Source organism: Colias philodice, chromosome 9 (assembly GCF_061535455.1).
Source record: "Colias philodice isolate Cphi_HAF_F1 chromosome 9, ilColPhil1 Martin Lab GWU primary, whole genome shotgun sequence".
Lineage (NCBI taxonomy): Eukaryota > Metazoa > Arthropoda > Insecta > Lepidoptera > Pieridae > Colias > Colias philodice.
The window spans coordinates 1,512,068-1,539,125 of NC_143094.1; the positions used below are offsets into that span (position 1 = coordinate 1,512,068).

Consider the following 27,058-nt stretch of genomic DNA (forward strand, 5'->3'; position numbering starts at 1 on the left):
TTACTATCGGAAAATAACAATGGCAGACCATTATCACGCGGATAACATTCTGGCAGACACTTATGAAAGTGCTGAAAAAAATACAATTTTGAAAGTATTTGACCAGATCTGCCATTCATATATTTTATTTATTAGGGTCTTAAAAACTTATTTTCGAAACGGCAGACATTTTCATTGCGTACAGACTTCAGCAGACAACAAAACTTTACAGACTTCAGCAGTCAACAAGACTTAGCTTCTACATGGTCAGATGTATATATATGTATTACGTTCCCTGACCTTACATCAATGATTTACTTTATTAATGTTTTTATGGTCATTTACATTTAATTTTGAAAACTATGGAATAAAATTTATAAATTTGATGATACAAAACTAAATATACATTTGTAAAGAATCTCAAATATAAAGTTGTGTTGCAAATAACAAATCATCATTTAAAAAATATTTAGTTTATTTCTTTATTTAAGAAACAATTAACAATTACAAAACAACATAAAAAAACACGCATGCATTTATTGAAATGTTCATTCATCATCACTATCGTATGGCGTTGTGTGACTCGTCTTCATAATCCATTGAATCGGATTCTGTAAAAGTAAAACGTAAATTATATAATAAAAGAAATGAGTCATTATAAACTTACCTAGTAAGGCAATGCCTTTGATGTCGCACGATGCCGCCGCGCCGCCAGTGTAGGTACTTCTGCTGCTACATGAAAATATGCTAGGGTTGCAACAAATGGGAAATAAAACAATTGTGATTATTACTATTATGATGTAATCATTTATTCATATTATGTACATTCAAAACAATTGCTATTATTAAATCTGATGTAATTATTTTTTCATAAATATATAATTATTATTAATTACATAATATATTGCACTGTGAAATATTTACGTATCACTTTATTTTTGATGTTCTTAATTGTCTTTTATAAAATTTAAGTGACGCATTCGCATTGGGATCAACAATCCGATAAGAAAAGAATGGAGACAACATATACATAGCTTTGATTTCAATTCTACAGATACAAAATATACAATCTATCTAAAATGATACAACGGATGTTTCCTGCGTTTTCTCGTCAAAATACCGAAACAACGTAATTATTGTATAGTAGTTGGGCGTGAAAGTAAAAAAACAAATGAAAAGTGTTTTCCATATGATTATTTATTAAATTTACGCGATTAAGAATAATTTCAACGATACAATTTAGTAACCGAGAATTCAGAGGATTAAAGAAAATACCTGCCTGATCATTTTATCAAACTCTAAAAGAATTATGGTTATTTCGCATCACTCGGTTTATTAGTTTGGTAATAATTATTAAAGGTAGTTACAACCCTAGCCATTGAGTCGAACGGTAGGCAACACAATATCGACTTTGTGCGGGTACATATGGTACATTTCTTCTTGCTGTGAAGCGTAATTATTATTATTAAGATTTTTTAGGCTATTTTGAATCAGCTGTTCTAATTTAATTCTAGAAATTTTTTTAAAAGTATATTATGAGTTTATAAATACCTCAACCAATAGTTATTGTGTCCTATCCTCATTTCTTTATATCTTGGTAGTTAACTAAAGTGTTAAATTTACATAACCTCAACAACAACATTTACACTGCCACTGCACTAAAACTAAACTAACTAGCTCTCTAGCTATAAGAACCATCCTCGTACTTCAAGGGATATAATAAAAAAAGAATTATCGAAATCGGTTCAGCCGTTCTCGAGTTATGCGCTTACCAACACATTTTGCGATTCATTTTTATATTAGACTAGCGGTCCGCCCCGGCTTCGCCCGTGGTACATGTTTACGTTTTCTCTACATAAGAACCATCCTCGTACTTCAAGGAATATAATAAAAAAAGAATTATCGAAATCGGTTCAGCCGTTCTCGAGTTATGCGCTTACCAACACATTTTGCGATTCATTTATATATATATACTAGCGGTCCGCCCCGGCTTCGCCCGTGGTACATAATATTTACGTTTTCTCTACATAAAAAGTAAAAACCATCCTCGTACTTCAAGGAATATAATAAAAAAAGAATGATCGAAATCGGTTCAGCCGTTCTCGAGTTATGCGCTTACCAACACATTTTGCGATTCATTTTTATATATAAGATAAGATTATGTGAAAATAACCAGGAAGGTGAAAAACATATTTACGAAAACATAGTAACATAATATGGCTGTCGCTACAATAATTATATTTCAATTTTATCTTTTTATACCTAGTAGAACTGGCCGACGAATAAAAAAAAATCGTATTAGAATAAATACAATAAATTACGGAACAAAAAAAGGATTGTAACTGAATTAGGTATGTTTGTTTCTGGGCGCACCGTTTTCGACGACGCGACGCGCGACGTAAGCGTATAGGTATAGGTACCTACTTTGCTAAAACAAACTAATAAAATTGTGTGTCTGTCTGAAAATTCGGAAAAGCATATTTTGCAAGTTTGTAATTACTTTGATAGTTTACCGATTTATAATAATTGTAATTGTAATTGTATAATATATAATTTGCAATGTGGTGAAATTTCATAAAAATCACGGGCCAATTTTTTGTTTTGAATCCCACCGAAAATATAATTGCGTTATTAGAATAATTAATTACTATACCTACCCACGATCAATTATTACAATATAGTCTCAAATGCATACTAGAGAAATATTGCAATTTGATTCAATTAAAATGCATAGCATACAAAAATAAATTCACAACACAAGAAATTCCGCGCGCAAATCATAGCGCGTGTCAATGAAATCAAGAATGTTTTATATCAAGCCGACGCGGACGACGACGCGACGCCGAACAAAAGTACCTACGACGGACGACCACGCTTCGAGTTGCCAAACAACATGAGTAATAAATTGTTTACAAAAAAAACAAGTTTTCCATTTTTCTGTATGAGTAGACAGAACTTCAAAACGCCACCTGCTACGGTTTATATTATGAACGATTGTTATAAAAATAAAAGTTATATTTGTTGGTGTAAACTATTTTATTGATCAATAATTTTGGAATTTAAAATTGTCAACATTGATTACAATAAAACGCAGTTTTATTTTATTACACTATTGTTTTTTTTATCAAAACATGTATTTGAAGTACCATATAATATTATGCTGATCCAAGCATTTTCACTCAAAACTTATATCACTAATGATTTGTAAAAGTAAATTATTTCAATATACATTTCATAACCAACATGTAAGAATAATTATTATTATTCCTACCTACAACAACAAACCTAAAACACTATTTACTATGGGAAAATAACCAGGAAGGTGAAAAACATATTATTATTTACGATTTCGACGCACTCGACTTTTAGTAAAATATAGTAGGGAAACATAATATGTATTATGGTTTTGATTTTTGCTACTAGTATAAGAAAACTGCGTGTTCAAACTACTTGTTTGTCTGTCTGAAAATTCGGAAGTACTTTGGTAGTTTACCGATTTATAATAATATTGTATATATCGTTGTTTAAAAAATATTCAAACACAATAAAATATGATATATGTACTGATTTATCACTGGTTTCAGTGATGAACTGATGAGTCAATTATAGCCACTATACTTTCGTCATACGTGTGTATGATTGATGTGATTTGCAACGTGGTGATATTTCAGAAAAATCACGGGTCAAATTGTCCCACCGAAAATATAACTGCGTTATAAGAATAACTATACCTACGATAAATTATACATAATACAATATAGTCTCAAATGCATACTAGTGAAATATTTTATTTGAATCAATAAAATAAAAAAATAAATAAAAAATAATAATAATACAAAAATAAATTCACAACACAAGAAAATCCGCGCGCAAATCATAGCGCGTGACAATGAAATCAAGAACTTTCGAGCCGACGCGGACGACGAAGGAGCCTAACAAAAGTACCTACAATCATAGGCGGCTCGTGACAAAATTGTATGGCCGTGTTCACTTGAAATAAAACAACGAAAATAGGTACCTACAATAGCGTTAGCAGTACAAAAAAAATGAGCACCACATTATAAATGTCTATTTATACACTAAAAATTATAGAGTATTTCAAAACGAATTCAATTATTATTTAGCAATAATTAGAAAATCCCCGAATTTGCATTCGTGATCGTATTCATAGTGTTTGTCTACACTAATATTATAAAGAGGAAAACTTTGTTTGTTTGTTTGATTGTAATGAATAGGCTCATAAACTACTGGACATTTTACCAATGTTTGCAAGTTTGTGATTACTTTGATAGTTTACCGATTTATAATAATTGTATACTTATATCATTGTTTAAAAATATTCAAACACAATATGATATAGGTACTGATTTATCACTGGTTTCAGTGATGAACTGATGAGTCAATGTTAGCCACAATACTAATCACTTTCGTCATACATGTGTATGAACTATGATTGATGTGATTTGCAATGTGGTGAAATTTCATAAAAATCACGGGCCAATTTTTTGTTTTGAATCCCACCGAAAATACATATATTACTAATTGCGTTATTAGAATAATTAATTACTATACCCACGATCAATTATTACAATTTACAATATAGTCTCAAATGCATACTAGAGAAACATTGCAATTTGAATCAATTAAAATGCATAGCATACAAAAATAAATTCACAACACAAGAAATTCCGCGCGCAAATCATAGCGCGTGTCAATGAAATCAAGAATGTAATTTTATATCAAGCCGACGAGCGACGACGCCGAACTAAAGTACCTACAGTACCATTTACCTTCAGTGTACAATACAGTTTACAGACCTACGACGGACGAACAATAATGAGTAATAAATAAAAAAAAACATAGTTTCTAAGGTCATTAGTTTTATTTTATTTTATTGTTATTTTCTTTGAACGATTGGAAATGAAATTACTCAATTTTTACACAGAACTTTGATTTATTAGAATTATGCTCATTATGCATAAGATAACGAACGCGAATGCACGACATCTAGCGCGTCAATGTCTAAACATCGCCTTTCGTTTAGACATTGACGCGCTAGATCTGTAATAAGTATATAGTCTATGCGCTAGATGTCGTGCTTTATGTCGTGTTTCGCTTGGCAAAAGTCACGCACACTACTGTAGAAGTGTCAAATTTTTCCGGTATTTTACTGTTGTTTTTCTAAGTAAATATTGTAAATTATTGATTAAAAAGGTCGAACGCGCACACATTTCATTATAGAGAAGTGATAAAATGATTAGTTTTAAAGAAATAGTGTCTGTGTTAAGTGTTTAGAGGTAATCAAAAATGTATGGAGGGACGGTCGGAACATCAACCTTAATAGAGACGTCTAAAAAAATAATACTCGGTCATAGAGATAGAATGTACTACGTACTAGAGAGGCGATCGCTACTACACTCTCTTTAACACGAGCTAGAGGTAAGAATCACAAGTCTCTTTAGTCTGTGTCGGACTGTGCCCCCCGCTTGCCGCGTCAACACGTGTTATTGCTCTGTTCAAAATGCCTTCGTGTTTGCTTAGATATTGTTTTAACAGTTCCCATAATACAAACAAAGCCCGAGGAGTGACTTTTCACCAGTAAGTTTCCTTATTATGAGTAAGTCATGCATTTTACTAATATTGTTATCATTTTGCGAAAAATCACCACGCGTTCTGCGTTTCGCGCCATTTTTCATAGACTAACAGCACAGACGTGACACTATCGATGAGTCTGTTAAAAAAATGTAACTGGATTTTTTTAACTATGTATATACAATATCTACTAGGAAAGATTACCGTGGTGTAGTACCTAAATATTTATACTTTTACCCGACTACGCAAAGTAAAACGGTAGGTTATATTAAGTAATATTTATTTATTTACCTATTTTTATTTATTAAAAAAAGCCTAATCAATAGTTGTTCCAATAGGATTTATAAATTATTATGCACAACAATTACAAATAAACACAACATTCACAGAAACTAATACAGTAAAAGTTCCTTAATCGCGCTTCCTTTATTCGTGTTTTTACTATTCGCGGATTAAAAAAATGCGACCCAATTTCTATATTCACGACTAAAAATTTTTTTTATTCGCGGATTTAATAAGTACATACATAATAATAAAATTATTCCAATAGGTATCTTACCCAATATCCTTGTCAAATGGACTAATAAGAAAGTAAAATAGATCTTATAACAAGTTTGCCTAAAGTACATAATATTATGTTCTTAAATGATATCGCCGAGGCCTTTGACACAAGCCGCCTTTGTCGCAAGCCACCTCTGCAGCGATTGATGTTTTTGAGAATGTAAATAAACAGAATGGAAGCAACCTTATAACTCAATAAATAAAGTATATTTTTAAATGTAGTTCCGTTTATAGTAAAGTTACAAAAATTGTGATCGAGTAAGGGGGCGTCCATAAATTACGTGAGGTGTTTTTTAAAATTTTCTGCACCTCCCTCCCCCCCTGGTGAGATGTCGTGAGAATTTATTCAACCCCTCCCCCATCCTCGAATCTCGCGTGAGATTTTTCAAAATGTGAGTTTCTTATACGTAAACGCCATCAACATTGAATCATCGTATCCATTTAAATTACATCATGAAGCAAAAACTGATAAAACTATTGATTACTACACAAAACGACAAAAGCTTAATAAATTGATATTATTTAAAGGAAATTAAAATACATAGTTTAATATAAAATCCTCGTTTTATTAATTCCCTAGTATCAGTACCACCAGATAGTACCGAGTAAACAGATTGCACAATGTGTCGCATCTGCACGCATTGCTTAATCTTTGAACTTGAAGCCACGCCTCGCTCGTTCCACACGTACCCCACCACATCGGCCGCGCGCAATGTTTTTGTTTGGAATAACCCCTCTAGTAATATATCTCGATGTACTCGGTAGAGACAGCATTGTACTGTTAATTAATTATCAAAATCGATAGACTGCAGGCTTTTGAGTAAATTCGTTTGTTTGTTTCGTACAAACAAAAAACAATCTTTGCTATTTATAAAAATATAAAAATTTCAATGTAAAAATTAAATTTCGTTACGTTTATATTATCACCACCTATCACAATATGTAAATGTATACCTCAATTAGAAAAAAGATGCACTTGAAATATCTTCAACGTTATTTCTGTCTTGTATTTTTTTATTCATTGCACAGCGGCCGGGGCAGAGCAACGCGTAAATAGACCAATGGACGAAATCGATTCCGTACTACTATACACCACTAGTTTTTAATCAGTACAAAAACTTTAAGGACATATTAGCGAATACATTATTATCATATGTATGATGTAAGAATTACATAATATCGATAAATAGCAAAGATATAACCATTTGTTTATTTAAGAAAGTCTCACTAAAATCATAGACACATTGCAGAGTTCATTGACTTATTCGTTGATAGTATTACCTAACCTTGGACAATAAAATGAAACAAGACATGTAGGTAGTTACTAACTTTATTTAGTTTAATTCCTAAATTCAAATCTCCCCTTCATAGGTATTTCATCCAGGCTTAGGACCGGCATAATTACTTTTTACAATAAATTAAATAGGTACGTAGGTATGTAATTACAAAACAAACAATATCAAAATAAAATAAGCTATTCTGTATTGAAAGAAAAAACGATTTTGGCGTATTTAAGAAGTTAGAATCAGCTCTATTTACAATACCTAATCTGTATTGAAAGAAAAAACGATTTTGGCGTATTTAAGAAGTTAGAATCAGCTGTTTTTACAATACCTAATCTGTAATGAAAAAAAAAAACGATTTTGGCGTATTTAAGAAGTTAGAATCAGCTGGTATTTACAATAATCTTAACTAACCTTACAAGTATTTCAATTGTCCTTCAAAATGTCCACCACCATTGTCAATACACAGACGTGAACGTTTTATTAAATTGTTTTTTAACGAGAGAAGTACCTACGTTTTTTTGTCTTTTCACTTCATCTAATATGCGCTGTTTTAATTGTTCGACACTAACCGGCTCACTTTTGTTCACTTAATTTCACTCCACAAAAAGAGGTCCAAGGGTGTGAGATCAGGTGAGCGAGGAGCCCAAGCTGCAGGCCCGCCTCGACCGATCCACTGACTTCCAAACTCCGCTGTGAGAAATTCATGAACCGCAGCGTTATTCGACATTCGTACTACGTCGAGGATCCTCTTCAAAATACGCTAGTACATTACACGAAAACATTTTGTGACAACGCCTGCTGGTAAGCATTTACCACGGTTCGTACATTTGGCGATCGAGCGTTCGGGACTCGGGTACTTCTTATCTGTACATACGTACTGCTGCACTCGCATTTTCTCCACTCAAAAAGAACGCACGAAGCATAAGTACATAATCCCGTGATGTGAATTGATATGACATCGTACCGGGAAGAACGTAAACAAACGCGACGAAAAAAAACAAGTTTTCACTTCCGCTAACAATTTGGCACTGTTTGTACTTTGTCGCGTTGGGGCGGGGGGCCGTTGGGGTGCGACGCGGGCGCAGGCCGCAGAGGGAAAGGGGGTGGCGGGGTGAGGAATGGGCGAATGGCGAGCTTGGACGCGAGTTTGCCGGAATTTATCAATGGATCTGTGCGGCGGACCTACTCGAATTCGTACGCTAGAAAATTACAACACAATACCACACAATACCTAGTGTGGGTCATTGATTAAATTTAGGTTTAACAATTTTTACATATTTATGTGGACAATTTTGGGACATTTCTGTTTGTTAGTGTTTTTAATTATTTCTTACACAAGTATGATTGGTTAAAGATACTTAACACCCTGTAAATTTTTTTGTACTGATTAAAAACTAGTGGTGTATATGTACTTGAAATGGTTTCATTGAAAGGTTTAATGAAGTTACGATTTAATTTATAAGGTCAATACATGGTTTGTCAGCTCAATCCTATTTCAATTTCTTTCCATTTAACAATCCTTAAAGAATAAAAATAAGCATTGTTCTCTCCTTGTAGATAAAGCAGTTAGGCTAGACGATCATAGAAATGTATAAAAAAACTGGCCACTAAGCATAAATAAAAAAAATTATATAAAAAAAAATAAGTAAGTGAAACAATAGGGTCCAAAACCGACCAGTCTAGTGGCAAGAATGCTAACTATACACTTATCCAATTAAACTAATTTAACCTCGCAATATAGCAGTTCAACCAGCTTCACTTTTCCCACCCGCTTGGCTTAATTAACACCTGAGTCAACTAATAAAGAAGTGGGTCATCTTCTCGAAAAAATGAAATTATGTTACCTCCGTCGTCCATGTATCGCGAAGATACATATTAAGTAGGTACATATTATTATTTTCCTATCCTATAGACTTTCGTCGATGTTAAATCGTCGGTAAGAATCTTTAGAGTGCACAGGTCGTAGGCATTTAAACCTCCAAGCTCTATTATATTTCTACATTTTTTGGGTTTTTTATAAAGTCAGAGGAAATTGAGAGTCCGGCAAAGAATATTGGCTACTAACCATTGTATTCAGTAGCATTTACGCTTGCGTAAATTATATTTTTTCTTACGTAGCCGATGTGTCTTCACGGAAGATTATTTATAGCCGTTCCATAAATGAAAAGGTGCGCGTATATCAGGGCAGTAGAACGTATGAATGAAATGTTTACAGTAAATGCTCGTTATCAAATGTGTGAAAATCTGTGGGTTCTGACCCATCATTCGCGATATCCCATTCTGTTTACCATGACCTATTTGAGAGTGGCAACAGATCCATGACTAACGGAAAAAAAACTTCCAAGTAGTTTTGTGGAATTATGTTAAAAGTTTCAATTCTAGCTATGACTTAGAAATTGGATTATCCACAACAATAGTTTTAAGAAATGGTATTCAGTGATGCTAATTTATCAATTTCCAAGGGAGCAAGCAATATAATGATGCACTTATGCCAATCTATTTCTTCAGATTGTTTAATACACTACGTTTGATATTTTTCTAAAAGCGTGATTACCATACATAAAATAATACACACTACAAGCATCACACAAGCTGATTAAAACAAAATTCATCCACCGTGCATACTGCATTACGAATTATAATTCTCGAGAGCGGCCGTCAGCAGGTAACTAACATCACAATTGATTACCATACTCTTGAACCACTCGAAGTATCATCAATTACATGCAGTTAGATAATGTTCATCTCGTTCATTGAGTGGTCGGATGAATGGGATTGAGTGCTTGTGCAATATTGAAGTCTGAATGTCTATACAGGAATGATAAGATGGATAAATTACAAGTGAGAGACTTTGGTTCGTCTAGACTAGGCTCTAGCATTATTAAGTTGTTACCATAGACCAAGATATCCAAAAGATATTTGAGAGATTTACGATGCTAAAAAAAATACGTGTGGCACTCGAGGACTGCCGCGGTAAAGCTATTGCATAGCATCGCATCCTTGTGCCGGCTGGAGTGGGGGGTGTTAGGTTTTTTCGTTACGGAATTTTTACATTCGGTCGCCGCGCTCAAAGTCTGAGATAAAAGCTATGCAATAGCTTAAAAAATTTAGAAATGTTAAACAGCTGATCAGTAGGAGGAGCAAAGCGGCAATGAAAAATGTTGCAAACATTTTTCGAGTCAGCTAGTATGTATGTGTATATAATATTTTTGACAAAAAAAACAGCATCATATTCAATTGCAAATTACAAAAAATCCCCTAGCATTAATTACCGTGTACGCCTTAAAAATGTTTATTTAACGAAAAGCATACTTGAAGATCATAATAAGTCTAGATCTAAATAGTACACAGCTATCATAAGACAATCTTATCATTTATCAATGTAGATTTGCAATACCAGTAGATAAGCTCAGTTTACGCAAAACTGTGACAATGAGTGAAATGCGAAATAATTCGTAATGAATTAGTAAAATATTTGTGCTTATTTTAAATTATTTTGTTCAACAAAATGGTAAGGATTTATGGTTATCTAGTGAGGATATTGAGGACAAATAGCATTAGGTATACTAATGTACTGTAACTAAAGATAATAATATTCTGTTCCATTTAGAACTCATTAAAATTGATAAATATGTATTTTATGTGTTAGTCAATTCTATAATTAATTTAGTTATGATAAACAAATTTCCATTTAAGGTATGTTTTATTAAATCAATATACTTATAATATTTTCTTTTTATTTATGATCTATAATTTACTGTACATGCAGAAAAATTAGCATTGGCAAACTTTTTCCAATATCAACCCTTATTGGGTTGAATTTTGAAATAAACACCTCATGTTTGTCGAAATTATTCTTTCTTTCATGTTTGAACATTGAGATAATATTACTGCGTATGGAGGAGACACCACGAACAAAATCTGTGCGCCATTTTTTTGCTCTAACTAAGTTTTAAAAATTATTATCTAGTTAGGTACTTACCGATGAAAGTTATTCCTTTGCACTTTTACGTATTATTTGTGCAATATCGTAACACACACGAAGGCATATTTGATGCTTTTCACTTTAAAACCATAAAAAAAAAATAAGTGATGTAGGCGGTGTCGTCTCCATATTAATATTATCTCAATGTGTTTGAATCTGCATCTTTAACTATTCCACGCTACAGTTAAAGCCATGAAAGAGTAACAGACAAACAAAATTTCGCTTCTATACCATAACAATGAACATACCTCTCTGGCTATCTGGTCAAGCGCCTGCTCCTCCGCCGTGGCCTTCGTCTGCGTACGTTGGCGCCGCGACGGGTCCATCGTAGCTGTCGCTTCACCTTCTGTAAGTTTATTATAAGATTGAGATACTGAGAAACCGTATAGGCTATAGGTATTTATATTAATTGAATTATTAGTATTGCTGTGTTGTGAAATAGGTAGTTAAAGGGGTTTTGTGTAGGTAGTTTATAAATGCTTCCTGTAGTAACATATTATTTTATATGTTACTTCAAACAATTGCAAAACTTGGTACATTCAACAGATGGAGCTTCCTTATGGTAACATTTTTAAATGGGTCAAATAGATTTGTATTAAATTATAATACACCAAGAACCAAAATTCAAATCATTCCTCTTTATAATATTCATTTAGATAACAAAACCTTAAACAGTAACTAACATTCAACTCTATGCACAATAACATACAGTTGAATATAACTAAACCACATAAATAAGAATGAGGGCTAAATACCTCATCAGTACAAACAGTGATCTCCCAAAAAGGGCAGACACATACGAACAGCATTTTTACAGCCTCACATGTAATGGTAAAAGTGATTTGTGCATGCCACATATGTTTGTGGCAAGGCTATCTATATAACACTTAGCATGAGTACAAAGTACATTAAAACATTTTCTACTTGATAAAAATATAAACTTATGTTAGTAAATTTACTAGACAACTAGGATGCATAATATTTTAAATGCAAGTCCATGTTCTTATCAGTAAATTTAGATAATTACAAAAAACAAGATACAGATCACATTTCTACAGGACAAAATAACTTATTATTTTGATATCACAGAATTATAATAGCAATAAATCTGACCTATTTTTTTTAACAACCACATATTTTAATAGTCCATTCTTATTAGGGATTAAATTTACTATATGAAGCTTAATTAAACTATACTTCTAAAAGTATAAATATCTAGATGGATCTCGACAATTTAACCATTGTAAATTTTGTAAATAAAATTAGTCCAGGAGGAATCGGCGCATGAGTACCGAAAACTATTCCACCTCAATTTTTTTACGTGATCCTCTTCAAATTGCCCTACTGATGATATAAATGCATGTTGCCATGGGGCAACCCGGTGCCATATTGTTTAAACCGAAATTGTTTAAACAATTGCAAGGAATTGTTATTTTTCAACCGGACAAATTTTTTTTATATTTTTTATCGAAATACCAATAAAAAAGGTCCAATTACTTTTCACGATAAAGTTAATATTTTCAAAGATATGAATTTTTTAAGGTTTGAAAAATCTCAAATTTGGGTACTTTCGACCCATGAAAAATATATTTAAAAAAAAAATAATATATAAGTAATATTTTTTTTTCAATTCTCTATACAATAGTTAATAATATTGTTAATAGAGATTTAAGAAAATTTCATTGTTTATATCTGTTTTTTAATTGTTAACTTCGCGCGCTCACAAATAATATAAGTTGCATACTTCTATGTGGTTGTGATTCAGAAGACTGTAAGAATATAATATATAAAAATAATATTGATAATAAATAAATACTTATTTTTAAATCTTGTTTTATTATTTCATACTTCTCCATCTATAACTTTCGTTTGAAGAAGTTATTCAATGTAATTAATAAGGTAAAAGACCTAGTTATTGACACTTTAAATTTTATTTTAGTTAAAAAAAAAACAAATCAATTCTAATAAATTAATAAATATAATTTTTGAATTAAAAATTTTAAGATCTTTGGTTTTTTGAGAACATTTCATTCTTTTAATTAAAATCAAATTGCGAGTGTCAAACAACTAGGCCAGTGTCAATAACTGGGTCTTTTACCTTACTTGCTGTTTCAATAACAAAAAAGTAATATAAACTGACAAAAAAGTAATTTTAATTACATGTTTCAATTTATGCTTAAATAACTTTAAAAAAATTGATTTCAGAAAAAAATATATAAGAAACAAATTGTAGACAATTTAATTATTAATAAGATTGCTCTCTTTAGAAATCTTGATAAAGTTGATAGTTTTTAAGATAAATGATAAATAATGATTCAAGACACAGAGAGGCCGATGCAGCGCATGAGTAAGAGAGAGACGGCGATACTTAAAGGTAAGCGGCGCGTACTTGTGAGCGCGCGAAGTTAACAATTAAAAAACAGATATAAACAATGAAATTTTCTTAAATCTCTATTAACAATATTATTAACTATTGTATAGAGAATTGAAAAAAAAATATTACTTATATATTATTTTTTTTTTAAATATATTTTTCATGGGTCGAAAGTACCCAAATTTGAGATTTTTCAAACCTTAAAAAATTCATATCTTTGAAAATATTAACTTTATCGTGAAAAGTAATTGGACCTTTTTTATTGGTATTTCGATAAAAAATATAAAAAAAATTTGTCCGGTTGAAAAATAACAATTCCTTGCAATTGTTTAAACAATTTCGGTTTAAACAATATGGCACCGGGTTGCCCCATGGCAACATGCATTTATATCATCAGTAGGGCAATTTGAAGAGGATCACGTAAAAAAATTGAGGTGGAATAGTTTTCGGTACTCATGCGCCGATTCCTCCTGGACTAAATGTAATATATGGTGTGTTGTGTTAAAGATATATCATTTTATTCTATGAAAATTCAATTATTAGTAATATGAGAACTGTTATAGAGTTAATTTTAAAACTATGTCAAATAACGCTCCACACATTACAATTATTCAAGGTTTTAAGTGTTGTTCCATATCTAGGCTGTAGCTATTTGTATAAATTGGACATCATTATGTTGAAATGTGTTTACCAATTCTTATGAAATGATATTAAATGAAATGTTCTTACTAGGTACTCTTCTACATCCTATAACTTGAAGCTGATAAGATTATCATACAGAATGTTGTTAGTTTATAACTAGCTAACTTACTATTCCCCAAAGCCATCAATTAGGAGCTGTTCCTGGCCAATTACTTCTGTACAAAGATAAAACTGATAATAAAATGCAAGTCTTTTCAATCACTTTGTATACTTTGCTCACTAGGTGTCTTATTTACATATTTGTCTTCAACAAGTCAGTATAACCTAGAGGATGCTGTACGCTTATCCCGCATGGATGTTTTTAGTAAACCGTATCAGAATTGTTTTAGCAGGAAAACGGGTGGGCACAAAGCCAACACATTTTTAATGGCAGTCACAAAATACAATGACATCATACTTACAGGACAGTTTACTGATGTAAACACATCACTACAATGACCAATCGAGTATTTATATCACACAATTAAGTACACATACACCTTATAGTTATCCTTAATGTAAACAATTTCTAAACATTTGGCTATACGCAAATTTTTTAACGAAATACGGATTCACCAAAATCACTGCCTACACGAATCACTTAAATTGTGTTTTTTATGTTTATTATTTAACGATAACAAGCGGTTTTGGCACTTTGTTGTAATATTGTTTATTCATAAATTATACTTGTAACTGGGAGCGTCTTTACAATTAAATTCTACAGTTAAAAATTGTAGCACGAATTTTGTGACAGGCATGCCATTTTTTCTTAATATCTGCCATTCCAAACCGTTGCGTTCAAGATTTGACTGACAGTTATAATCGGTAACGTTCATCTTTCCGGTGCTATGGCCGGAGGAGGCTGGCATATGGCTACTTTAAAAAAATATGCAATTTTTAGAAAATATTTACATTTTTACATAAGAAACGATAACTTTACTAGAAAATCATCAAAAGCTGTAAAATCCACAATTAGTTGTACTTTCTTACGTATTATTTATTTACCGAATCTGCTCATAAATTTGGAAAGATTGGGAGAGGTGCTTTTGCATTGCATCCGATTTGTAATTATTTCCTTTACTCTACAATTATATTTCCACTGAAGAATACCTTCTGTCTCCAATACAAGCAAATTTTTAAATAACAGCTTATACCTTTGCTACTTACTTACTTACTCTAATATAAAAGCTACAGAACCAGCGAGTTCCATCAAATTCCGTCTAGCAGTTTTGACGTGATTGTAGATAAATATCCATACATGATATGTCTCATCTACACACAATTTCATCCATTGGAGTAATATGCGAGTAATGACAGATTGGCTTTACTATGGTGAACAAGATTTTCTAAATATTTAATATTTTTAATGTTTTTTTTTTATATTAATTTCATCAAGCATCATCAGCTCATTCTTATTCTTCTATTAAAATGACAAAAATGTATGAAAATTAATGTCAATTAAAATAGGCTATCCAAAACATCACCAAGGTATCATAAATAAAAAACCATCAAACTATTAAAAATTTATTACATGCGTACAATAAATATTACACTAATTATTCACTTTTAGATTTAGGTGAGTCGTCCTTATAGTAGAGGAAGACAAAAGAGAAAAGGAACACTCCGATCATCATGGAGAATGCGCTCACATAGTAGGGGTATGCACTTGGTATGAATCTCTCGTATTGCGTGTGTTGTAGTGGGCGGACGGACACCTGAAATGAAAATTATTAGTGTTGCAAGTTTAAAGTACATATTTACAATTTTTTTTAAATAGTATGATGAAAATGGTTTAGTAAATTAAATTTCTAGTAGGCGCAAAACGCAATAATATCATAAATATAATATTGCAGGTAGGTTAAGAGTGTAATTAAAAAAATGTTCATTAGAATTAGCAATTAGCATTAGCTTGCTATTATATCCTGTATCTATTAAAAAAAAGAGCGTGTGCCCGGCACAAGTGTCAGAAGTGAAACTTCTTTGGCAAGATTCAAAGATACGAAAATCATTTCTCCATGACGCGACGATTTTGCCATGATGCCAAATTTTACTCTCAACGCGCCTCAAGAAGTTTCACTTAAAAAAAACTATTCTAAAACAAAACTAGTTCTCATTTACATACCTGAGTAGAGTGATACAGCCTAGTGTATCCGATCCTATCATAATCAACCTTGAACTGATATACTCCCCACACATCAGGCACTTTGAAGATAGCCTCGTACACTCCATTGGGCTTCTTCTTGAGCGTTGTGCGAATGAAGGGATCGATGCGAACAAACTCTAGTTGCACGTCGTTAGCTTCAAATGGCTGCCATTTGCCGTTCTTGAGCTCTTCTATTTCGATTCTGTAGACCTATGGGACAGTTTTTTGATATTAAATTATGTTTGCCAAGTTTAGGAACGGTTTTATCAATCTGACAAAGAGAGTAGGATACAAAAAAATATAATTTAATAACAATTTAACATGATCCAGAGAAGGTGTTAAAATAAACTAACAATCTATAAATAAAGGGTTTGTTTGTTTGTTCGACCACACTAAGGAACTAGGTATTCGCCAGATTGCAAATATTCTTTCACCATTGGATATGTATACAAACAATAACATGCTATAAGCTAGGCCACGAGCATAGTCAAGGCAGATCACTAATCACTACATATGGTGAAACTGTGGAACGATTTGCCACCTGCGGTGTTCCCGAACGACTACGCCATTGGGGCCTTCAAGAAAAGAGCTTATTTGTCCATAAAAGGCCGGCAAAGCACCTGCAACACTTCTAGTGTTACAAGTGTTAATGGGCGGTGGTGACCACTTAACATCAGGTGGCCCATCTGCTCCTTTGCTTGCTCTGACATAAAAAAAAAAAACTACATACTACAGTATCCATAATAGTGTAAGTGTTGGACGACTCGCTGTCTCCCTGGCGATGATGCTGTACGCGCCCCACGCGTAATTGCCCTCGTTCGCCAAATGCCCATTGGCTCAAGTGGATAGCCAACTGTTTGTTGCCAGATGCGTCAGATTTCAGTTTATCACCCTGGAAGTTATTAAATCAGCATGTTACATGATTTTTCGTAATAAAATTCACAGATGTAATATTAACTTTTGTAAATGTTGAGAATAGAGAGACTGCAGATAATCTAGAAATCATTTTAATTGTAAGTAAAGTTTAAAATTTAACTGCAAATTGAACAACATAAATTTAACCTACAAAAAAATCTTATTGGTTTGAAAACTGAAAAAAATATAACACCCATAAAAATTTCACATCAATTTCTTTATTGAATATCTGAACTGTTAACACACAGATTTGCAAAATACAAACCTACAAATAACAAAGAGAATTTTTATTATACTAATTAAATTTATATTACTATGAATAAAGAATCTATTACTTACATGGACCTTAGATACAGGGGCATTGAAAGCTTCATCAGAAAAGAAGAACAGTGAACCACTGAATACAATGCGAGCATTGTTTCTGGCTTGCAGAGCGGCTATGAGGACTGTCTTGCGGCCAACGGCGTGGGGGTATTCTTTAACCTTTAATCAAAAATAAAATTATGAAACTGAATTGCACTAAAGATTATGTGACCAAAATTATGCTTCATTGTGTAGCATAATTATTTAATTTTTCATTATTACAGAAATAATTTATTATAAATTCTGAATTGAACAACTGATACATTATCAATTACTACTGATAACCCACATTTATCTATCTATAACATGTTTAAAATTAATTTTAGTATATTTGTCACTGCATGGGAAAAGACACAATTTATTCTTTCTTTTATTATTACATGGTATACAAACAACAAATCTAAATCTGAATTTGAAATTTAACATACTTTCTTATAAGTAATTTTGGACATATTTAAAACTAGCGGTCCGCCCCGGCTTTGCCCGTGGTACATATTTCATGATAAAAAAAAGATTGTCTGTGCCAATTTTCATAAAAATTGGTTGAGAGGTTTAAGCGGGAAAGCGTAACAGACAGACAGACAGAGTTACTTTCGCATTTATAATATTAGTAGGGATTATCATTAAGTATTCAGCTTTAAGAATATCTACCTGGCTCTTAGGATTATAACTGTAAGCAGTGCTGTCTGCACTCAATATGGGCATCACTAAGCTATTATCCTTATCCAGGATCAAGCCTGTACCCTCAAACAGTAAAGGCTTGATGTTCTGAGGTCCAACAATAGTTGGTGCATCGATTAAGTTCTTGGGCGACACTACAATTCTTGTATGGTCTCCATCATCTAGTGCGTCAAAGTTGAAGTGATCTATCACTGCTGCCGACTCTTCATCCATCTATAAAATTTATATTTTTATTTAATAACTCAGGCAGAATCACAGACACAATAGAAAATCTATTGTGTCGTGAACCGATCGGGCCGTTCGGGGCTCAATGGGTTAAAGTTGTTGTTAATTGTTATATAACCAAAAGCATTATAATAATTGTTATATAACCAAAAACAAATAATCATTAGTTCTTTGGATAAAGTAAAACGAATTACATGACAAAATTATTGATTGCCTTTTTGTTATAGCTATTACGAAAACTGAAATCAAACCGTCTTGATAGGAAGGAGATCAGATCATCCAAATATATTTATTAAACATGCTTTAAAGTAAAAATAAGTACCCGATTTTTATTCACCAATGTTACTTACTTCAAAACCGCATTCTGAGGCGATTTCTCTGTATACATCGCTAGCGGCCGAGTTACCAGCAATAAGCACATTGCCTCCATCATCTATGAACTTTGTGATAGCATCAGTATCGATTTGACCACCAAACTCCACCACACTGGGCGAAAACACGACCAAATTCTTGTACAAATATTCACCATACTTCGAGAGAACAAGGTTAGCGTCGTCGGCCAACTTAAATGTGAGAGTGTAGCCTCGTTCTGTGAAATAACAATTTATTATATGAGCTAAATGTTAACTTTCAATGTTAAAACGTCGAGGTATATGAAAGCGGGGAACTATGGAAGATAATTGACAAAAACTGTACCGGCATCGGTGTATTACCTTGCAAAGATTTGAAAAATTGTGAATGAGTTTCTCTTATGTTAAGATTATCGACAAGCACTAATGTTTCTTGATAGGCAAACGCTATAGAGCAGCATGTTAAAATCCCTAATATAATAGAAAACTTCATTTTGTTGAAATTTTACGATAAAAATATATAAATTGGCCTCTGACGTGTCTCGCAGGCCGACTCGATGTTGCCATATTCAAAATCAAAATAATGAAGTTTTTTTAATACAAAACCTCTGATACAAGGTGTCGATAATAACAAAACATGGCTCTTTTAAAAATAACTTAATTTTAAAGTAAATAGTAAGAATATGTACATATTATATACTCCTATTTCCTAATTTATCTTGTTATCAAAATTAAATATTTTATTTTTAATTAATAATAAAAAACACACATTTTTTATCTGTACTTTATATACTTTTTAGTTATTAATGTTTTAATCTGTGGTTCATGTTTTTGATTGACGTTTCGTGGGTTGAATTGTTTTATTTTTGTATTCAAGTTATTATGTTTATAATACTAATTATTTATTATAATAGTGTGAATAAGTAGCTTGTTATAGTGTATTTATAATAAGGAGTGTACAAAACAAAAATGATTTCAAGATCTAAACATCGGTCTTCTATGGAAATGTGTTCCGATTGTGGGGCATCGGGTGAGATGTTCTAATTTCGATTTGAGACAGTAATTAATGACTAGACTCTTGATTGAGCCGGTGTTAATATCCTGTTTTTGTCGTAGATCCATCGTGGGCGTCGATAAACCGTGGGTTGTTGCTTTGTGCGGAATGCTGCAGTGTTCATCGGAGTATGGGACGGCATATTTCGCATGTAAAATCTTTACGGCAGGGTTCTTGGCCACCTTCCCTTTTAGCTGTACGTAAAATAAACTGTATATTGTGCAATATAATAAAGAATATGTATTTAACCATTATAAACTATATAATATGGGTAAATACCCACTGTAATCACATCTTATTCTACTCTAAATAATTTGTTTGCTCAGAATTTATTAATGGTTATATCATACGTAATAGTATAAGTTTGATTACAAAAATATTCTGATATCCTACATATCTTATTTCCAAAATTTTTATCTCTAAAGCATTTTACAATTATCAAATTCTCCTCAGATGGTGCAAGCACTCACAGCACAAAATGTAAACAGTATTTGGGAACATTCCTTGTTAGACACATCGGCACCGAAGCATTTACGGAAGAAACCAACTCCTAAAGACCCTCTACAGTAAGTATTAAATTCGTTTTATGTTTGCTGTGTATGTTCTGTTTGTTAATTTAGATGATGATGCAATTGTTTAAATTGACTGTTTAAGTGATTAAACAGGAGCTCTTATAATAGAGCAATCATGACTAACTAACAATCATAATTAATTCAACTCATGATAGTCCAGAATATATTTAGGATAAAAAAATTGCATATATTATGTTATTTAGAAATAGCATACATTTCTATTAGTGAAAATATTTTAATTTTTTTTAAGTACTAGCAGTCCGCCCCGGGTTCGCCCGTGGTACATATTTACGTTTTCTCTACGTAAGAACCATCCTCGTACTTCAAGGAATATAATAAAAAAAGAATTATCGGAATCGGTTCAGCCGTTCTCGAGTTATCAACACATTTTGCGATTCATTTTTATATATAAGATGACTACTAATATAACAAACTTAAAAAAATATTCCTCTTTATAACATTACAGTACAGGTATAAAAATCCAGTATCAAAAACATATACTAAGTTAGATCACCCTTTCAGTCCAGTGAAATCGGAGTTCATACTAGCTAAGCACTTGCGCCTAGCATATGTGTTAAGAGCGAGAAGGGATGAACCTCCCAGTGAGCTAGGAAGGCAGTTGCACAGTGCAGTGAGGAGCTCCTCATTGGATACTGGAATGAGGCTGTTAGCGCAGGGTGCAGATCCTAATTATTATAATCAGGTGTGTTTTCATTTTGATGCTTCTTTGATTGAGTTTAATGTTAGTTGTAATGTCGAATTTGTATGATGATTTCAATGTGAATTTTTCACAGTATAAGTAATGTTTTAAAAACAGATAGAAATTCAGTGTATCTTGTATTCTGGTTTACAAAGGAGATGTCCAAAAATGACCAAGAATCGACAGGAATGAAATGTATTTCATTTTTCGACATGTCCTTTAATCAATAAAATTAATTTTGATTGAAATTTGTGTACTGGGTAAGGGTTGAATAGACTTTCAATCAAAGAAAAAATTTTTTGGCTGTGTAAATTGTAAATTGTACAAATTGGGTTGTGGATAAAATGACTAATGAGTTTTGTTTTTGTTATCTTTATTATTTTTTTTGTACAAGACATGGTTAAAATCATATACTGTGTTATATTATTATTACACGCTTTATATTAGCTTCACCTGTATGTTTGTAACCGACTTCTTTGGGCGCGATTTTGACCCACTTTAAACGGCCAGATTTTGTTCAAACTTTATAGATTAATTGAGGACCGATGACAATACACTAATTTGATAAAAAATTTCTATTTTTTAGTTCGGTTTTCTATAAAAAGCGTGTTTTTTTAAACTATTATTATTATATTTTATTTTTTGAATGTGTGTTTAAATCGAATTACGGATTTGAACTGACCCACATGTCAATTACAGGAGAAAGGCAACATGTGCCTGCACGTAGCGTGTCGCGCGGGGCAACCGGCGCAAGCGGAACTGCTTGTGGCGTGGGGCGCAGACCCCACCGCTAGGGACAGCGCCGGGAACACGCCCAGCGAGTGTGCTAGGTTAGTTTTATGAAAAAAAATAATAAAAAAAATACTGAAAAACACACAAATCTGATCGCATCTTTATGTTTGACATATAAATATATAAGCAAAGACCACTTTTTGTAAAATTTTCTTTTTATGAATATTATTTAATATCATTTAGTTTTATAGTATTCAAAAGCTTTATAATTGAAATGCCGAATGAGTAGAAAAAATTCGATTACTGAGGTGGGAGCAGGGATGGCACGACAAGGCGAAAGACGAGGATTCAAATCCCGCCTCTTCAACGATTTTCTCTATTGTTTAAAAATTTCTATAATATAATTCTTTACAATTCCAGGCTAGGCGGCCACACAGAGCTAGCTGACCGAATGACGGAGCTAGTGTACGAAGCGACCGACCGAATGATATACTTCCTCACCGGTGAGAAACCGGATCACGCGTCCGGCAGACATTACATCGTGCCACGAGCTCATGATACACACGAGATGACTGACGTCGCTAAGGCTGCGAGGGGCAAATTGCAATTGGTATGTGTTTCGAATGAACGAATGAATTAATAAACGAAATTTAATGTTCAAGAGTGAATTAATGTACGAAATTGAATGTTCAGGAGTGAATGAATGTACGAAATTGAATGTTCATGAGTGAATTAATGTACGAAATTGAATGTTCAAGAGTGAATTAATGTACGAAATTGAATGTTTAGGAGTGAATGAATGAACCAAAATTGAATTTTGATGTGAGTTTAATATGTTTTGTACATTTCAGTTGCCTAATCATCTATTTGAAGAGTTGGTTATGGACATCTACGACGAAATAGATCGGCGTGAAACAGAAGCCAGTAAGTAAATTTTGTTTGCTAATATAAATGAAACAAACCTTATTTTAATGCATGTAGATAGCACGAAACATTTAAAACACTCTACAATATGAAAAATGAAACAAACCTTATTTTAATGCATGTAGATAGCACGAAACATTTAAAACACTCTACAATATGAAAAATGAAACAAACCTTATTTTAATGCATGTAGATAGCACGAAACATTTAAAACACTCTACAATATGAAAAATGAAACAAACCTTATTTTAATGCATGTAGATAGCACGAAACATTTAAAACACTCTACAATATGAAAAATGAAACAAACCTTATTTTAATGCATGTAGATAGCACGAAACATTTAAAACACTCTACAAAATGATAAATGAAACAAACCTTATTTTAATGCATGTAGATAGCACGAAACATTTAAAACACTCTACAATATGTGTCACATACGAGCGTCATGTACTTTGTATCTATTATGTAGTATAAAATAAAACACACCGATTCTATTGTGTTCGAAATACGTATATCCCTTCGCGCCCTACTGAAGCTCGTGCCGTGTCTGTATAAGTAGCTATAATTTCTATTCCTTTGGCCGGTTCTATGCAATGTGATATATTCAGTGTTTCGAAATAAATCAAAGTATTTGTCAAATACGTTTATTTCCATAACTCAGTTAATCCACTAACGTCACATAGTCTCACAATTATGTAATTAATTTTTGTAGTGCATGCAGTGCTCATTTTTTATTAGTTGTCCATCATGTCCCATATTTTTTGTGTATTTTTTATGTACAGCTGCTAATGAGCCTTAATAAAATAAAAATAAAATTAAATTCTCCATTTCCCAGTCTGGCAAACCAGTGCAACCGGTCTAGAACGTTGCGGAGTAGCATTCCTCCCGGTGAACCCAGCGCTATCAGCTCCCAGGAACCAGGGAAGGCAGAAATTAGCACGTCTGTCTTCACCAGAGTTCGCTACTCTACTGCGAGATGTACTACTGGATGCTACTAGACGACAGAGGATCGCCAGTTTACAGCCTAGAGGTGAGTTGCAGGAAGAAAGTCAGTAGGGATAGTCGCTATCAGATCAGGAACCAGGGAAGTTAGTACGTCTGTCTTCACCAGAGTTCGCTACTCTACTGCGAGATGTCCTACTGGATGCTACTAGACGACAGAGGATCGCCAGTTTACAGCCTAGAGGTGAGTTGCAGGAAGAAAGTCAGTAGGGATAGTCGCTATCAGATCAGGAACCAGGGAAGTTAGTATGTCTGTCTTCACCAGAGTTCGCTACTCTACTGCGAGATGTCCTACTGGATGCTACTAGACGACAGAGGATCGCCAGTTTACAGCCGAGAGGTGAGTTAAAAATTATGAGGGTAGTTTAAGCAAGATTTGTATGCTTGTTACACAAAATCCGTACTACGTTATTTGTAGTTTTTCAAAATTTTTATTAAAAATAGAATTTGCCTACTATATGAATTTGAAGAGAAAATTCTTATTTAATAAAACATTTTTTTTTTCACCAGAAAATTAATAGTCTAATAGCTTGTTTCCTGACAATATTTTGTCAAGTTATTTTAACCCAAAATCAAATTTAAAAACGTTATATAAGCTTGTTTCCTGACAATTTGTCAACTTATTTGAACCCAAAAAATAATGTGGAAAACATTCAATTTTTCTTATTTATAAATCTATTTCCTTACAGCGTTAACAGGCCCTACAAATCCGCTATTATCAGCAAGTCACTTACGTCACATGTCACAATTATCAGACGATGAGCCGCTGTACGATTCTGTCGCGTCTGACGATGACTACGCGGCGCTACGGGAACTTGATGTGAGTAACGACGGGTGTATAAGTAGTATGGTCTAAGTTGTCACGTTAGTTTTTAAATGTGAACAACTTTTTTGATTATAATTATTTTTGGACTTGTTGTCACGTTTTTCAGTTAACGTGCATAACTTTTTTGTGTTACTATAAATGTGAGTAATGCCGGGTAGAGGGAGTAGTGTGGTCTAAGTTGTTATGTTAATATTTAAACGTGAACATTTTTTTGTTAGGTTTATAAATAAATTAATTTTGGAAAGGGAAATAATTTCAGATTAGTTATAAAAAAAATTGGTCCTTCGAACCGGATTTATCTGCAGATACTCGAGATCACGAGATCTGACCCGAAGTACCAGCTTGTACTTAATACCCTTTTTATGTATTCTAATGATTAATTAGAGAAGTAACAAAACAAATTGAAATCCTATGTCACAAAAATCCATTTTCTAATCCTAAAAATCGATATAACCTTCCAGATGTCCGCATTAGACCCGAAAGCGGGCGAAACGGTATCATCCGCGTACAACGCGTCCCTCCCAAACGACCAACCACTCTCCGAACGAACAAACACACCGACAGACCGCAGCGAAGTCGAAACCCTAAAAAAGGAACTCGACAGCCGCGATTCCACCATCACGGAATTGAAAAACCAACTGAAGAACTTACAAACTATAGTCGAACAGCTGACCAAAGAGAACAGCGTGCTAAAGACAAGTAGTATCGACGATGACAGTATATCCCAAGTGTCTATAAGTGAGGAGGTCAAGGAGAGGGGGAGGAGTATGGACCAACAGCTGGGGGGAGCGGGGGAGGGGGAGGGGGAGGACGTCAAACTGAAAACCCGCCCGGTCAGTATGTATGAGACTAGGGAGGGGCCGAGGAATAACTGGCAGGTTACTAAACATCAGGTACTAATCGTTAATTATGTAGTTAGATTAATTTTAGTAACAGTAGTAATTAATAATTATTGTTAGATTTGTTTTGTAATGCATAGCTATAACAATCTTGGATGTCGTAGAAGGGAGAATGATTTAATTGTTTCAAATTTCCTTGTCCCTGTAGAAGAAATAGTTGTCTTTTTTGTAGTTATATTTTCTTATAATAATAATTAATAAAAAATAATAAATATATTAACACTGTAGTTATTTAATATATTAACAGTATTTCCCTAATGGTATGTAGTTCGAATTCAGTAACAAATGTAGATAAAATAACTTGCTAAGTGACCTCTTTTTATTGTTATATTGACAAAGCCAGTTTGATTTAATTTTAAATAATAACATGAAATGAACAATCAATGGACTCTATAATATTTCTGTAACAAAAACTTTTTTGCTGGTAGTTGTATTTTAACAAGGTCTTTGACCTATACGGGGCTATATAAGCAGTGTTGACACATTTTCCGTTCAGTTGACAAGTATTCCCGGACTGGAGCGGTCGCTCACACAGGGGGCGCTGGAAATTGGCGGCTCTAGTATGATGGATATCGACACTTCTAGCGAACCGTTGAATGCAGAGGTAGGAAATAATTTGTCATAATATTTTGTTTTAATGTTGTGTGTATGTAACGGAAATAATATGGATGGTAGGTAGGTATTACTTTGTATTATATTGATTTTACAATTTTTGTGTGTAAGTATGAAAAAGAGTTGTTAATGAGGTTTTAATGATAATTTAACAAAAATTTTGTCCTAGGTTTTTCAAGGATGTTTTTTGAATAAAAATATACTTTGTTTAGCCATAAATTTGATGTAATCACACTTTTATTACACAACATTTTTTATTAATACAGTTGAACCTCGATAACTTAAACCTCGATAACATAAAAACCTCTGTAACTTCACAAAATAATATGTTCCCTTCCCATCAGAGCCCAAAACCTCTTTAACTTAAAATACGCAACCTCTATAACTTAAATAAATAATCTCTGTAGTGGCCCTCAATAACTTAAAAAAATGTTTCCACAACCTCTATTACATAAAATTTTTTGTCAATGAGTCATTTTGAAAGAGTGTCAAAACAAAAGGTTTCGGTATTTATTGCTTGTACGTGTTTACTATGTATTGTTAACGTAAACAATACATTACCTATTGTTTGCTTTATCGAAATTCTTCAAAGCTTTGCG

The 27,058-nt window shown here is 32.9% G+C and overlaps 2 protein-coding genes across 2 annotated transcripts in view; one reads left to right on the forward strand and one right to left on the reverse strand.

Annotated features, from left to right (window-relative positions):
* Positions 1-15,969: 15,969 nt before the first annotated feature.
* Positions 15,970-19,695, reverse strand: Ost48 (dolichyl-diphosphooligosaccharide--protein glycosyltransferase non-catalytic subunit Ost48). The gene is made up of 7 exons (XM_089698854.1): positions 19,499-19,695; positions 19,136-19,374; positions 18,531-18,773; positions 17,856-17,999; positions 17,332-17,493; positions 16,581-16,811; positions 15,970-16,173 (listed from the first exon to the last, which is right to left on the reverse strand). The coding sequence occupies exons 1-7, from the start codon at positions 19,626-19,628 to the stop codon at positions 16,015-16,017; spliced, it is 1,308 nt and encodes a 435-aa protein (XP_089554980.1). The 5' UTR covers positions 19,629-19,695; the 3' UTR covers positions 15,970-16,014.
* Positions 19,696-19,975: 280 nt separating this feature from the next.
* Positions 19,976-27,058, forward strand: part of Git (ARF GTPase-activating protein GIT1) — a 109,881-nt gene continuing 102,798 nt past the window's right edge. The window contains exons 1-11 of the mRNA XM_089698874.1: positions 19,976-20,165; positions 20,252-20,385; positions 20,643-20,755; positions 21,284-21,464; positions 22,161-22,291; positions 22,614-22,803; positions 23,045-23,117; positions 23,956-24,150; positions 24,812-24,942; positions 25,410-25,841; positions 26,344-26,451. Coding sequence (XP_089555000.1) covers positions 20,105-20,165; positions 20,252-20,385; positions 20,643-20,755; positions 21,284-21,464; positions 22,161-22,291; positions 22,614-22,803; positions 23,045-23,117; positions 23,956-24,150; positions 24,812-24,942; positions 25,410-25,841; positions 26,344-26,451 — 1,749 coding nt within the window. The 5' untranslated portion in view covers positions 19,976-20,104. The remainder of the gene's footprint in view (positions 20,166-20,251; positions 20,386-20,642; positions 20,756-21,283; positions 21,465-22,160; positions 22,292-22,613; positions 22,804-23,044; positions 23,118-23,955; positions 24,151-24,811; positions 24,943-25,409; positions 25,842-26,343; positions 26,452-27,058) is intronic.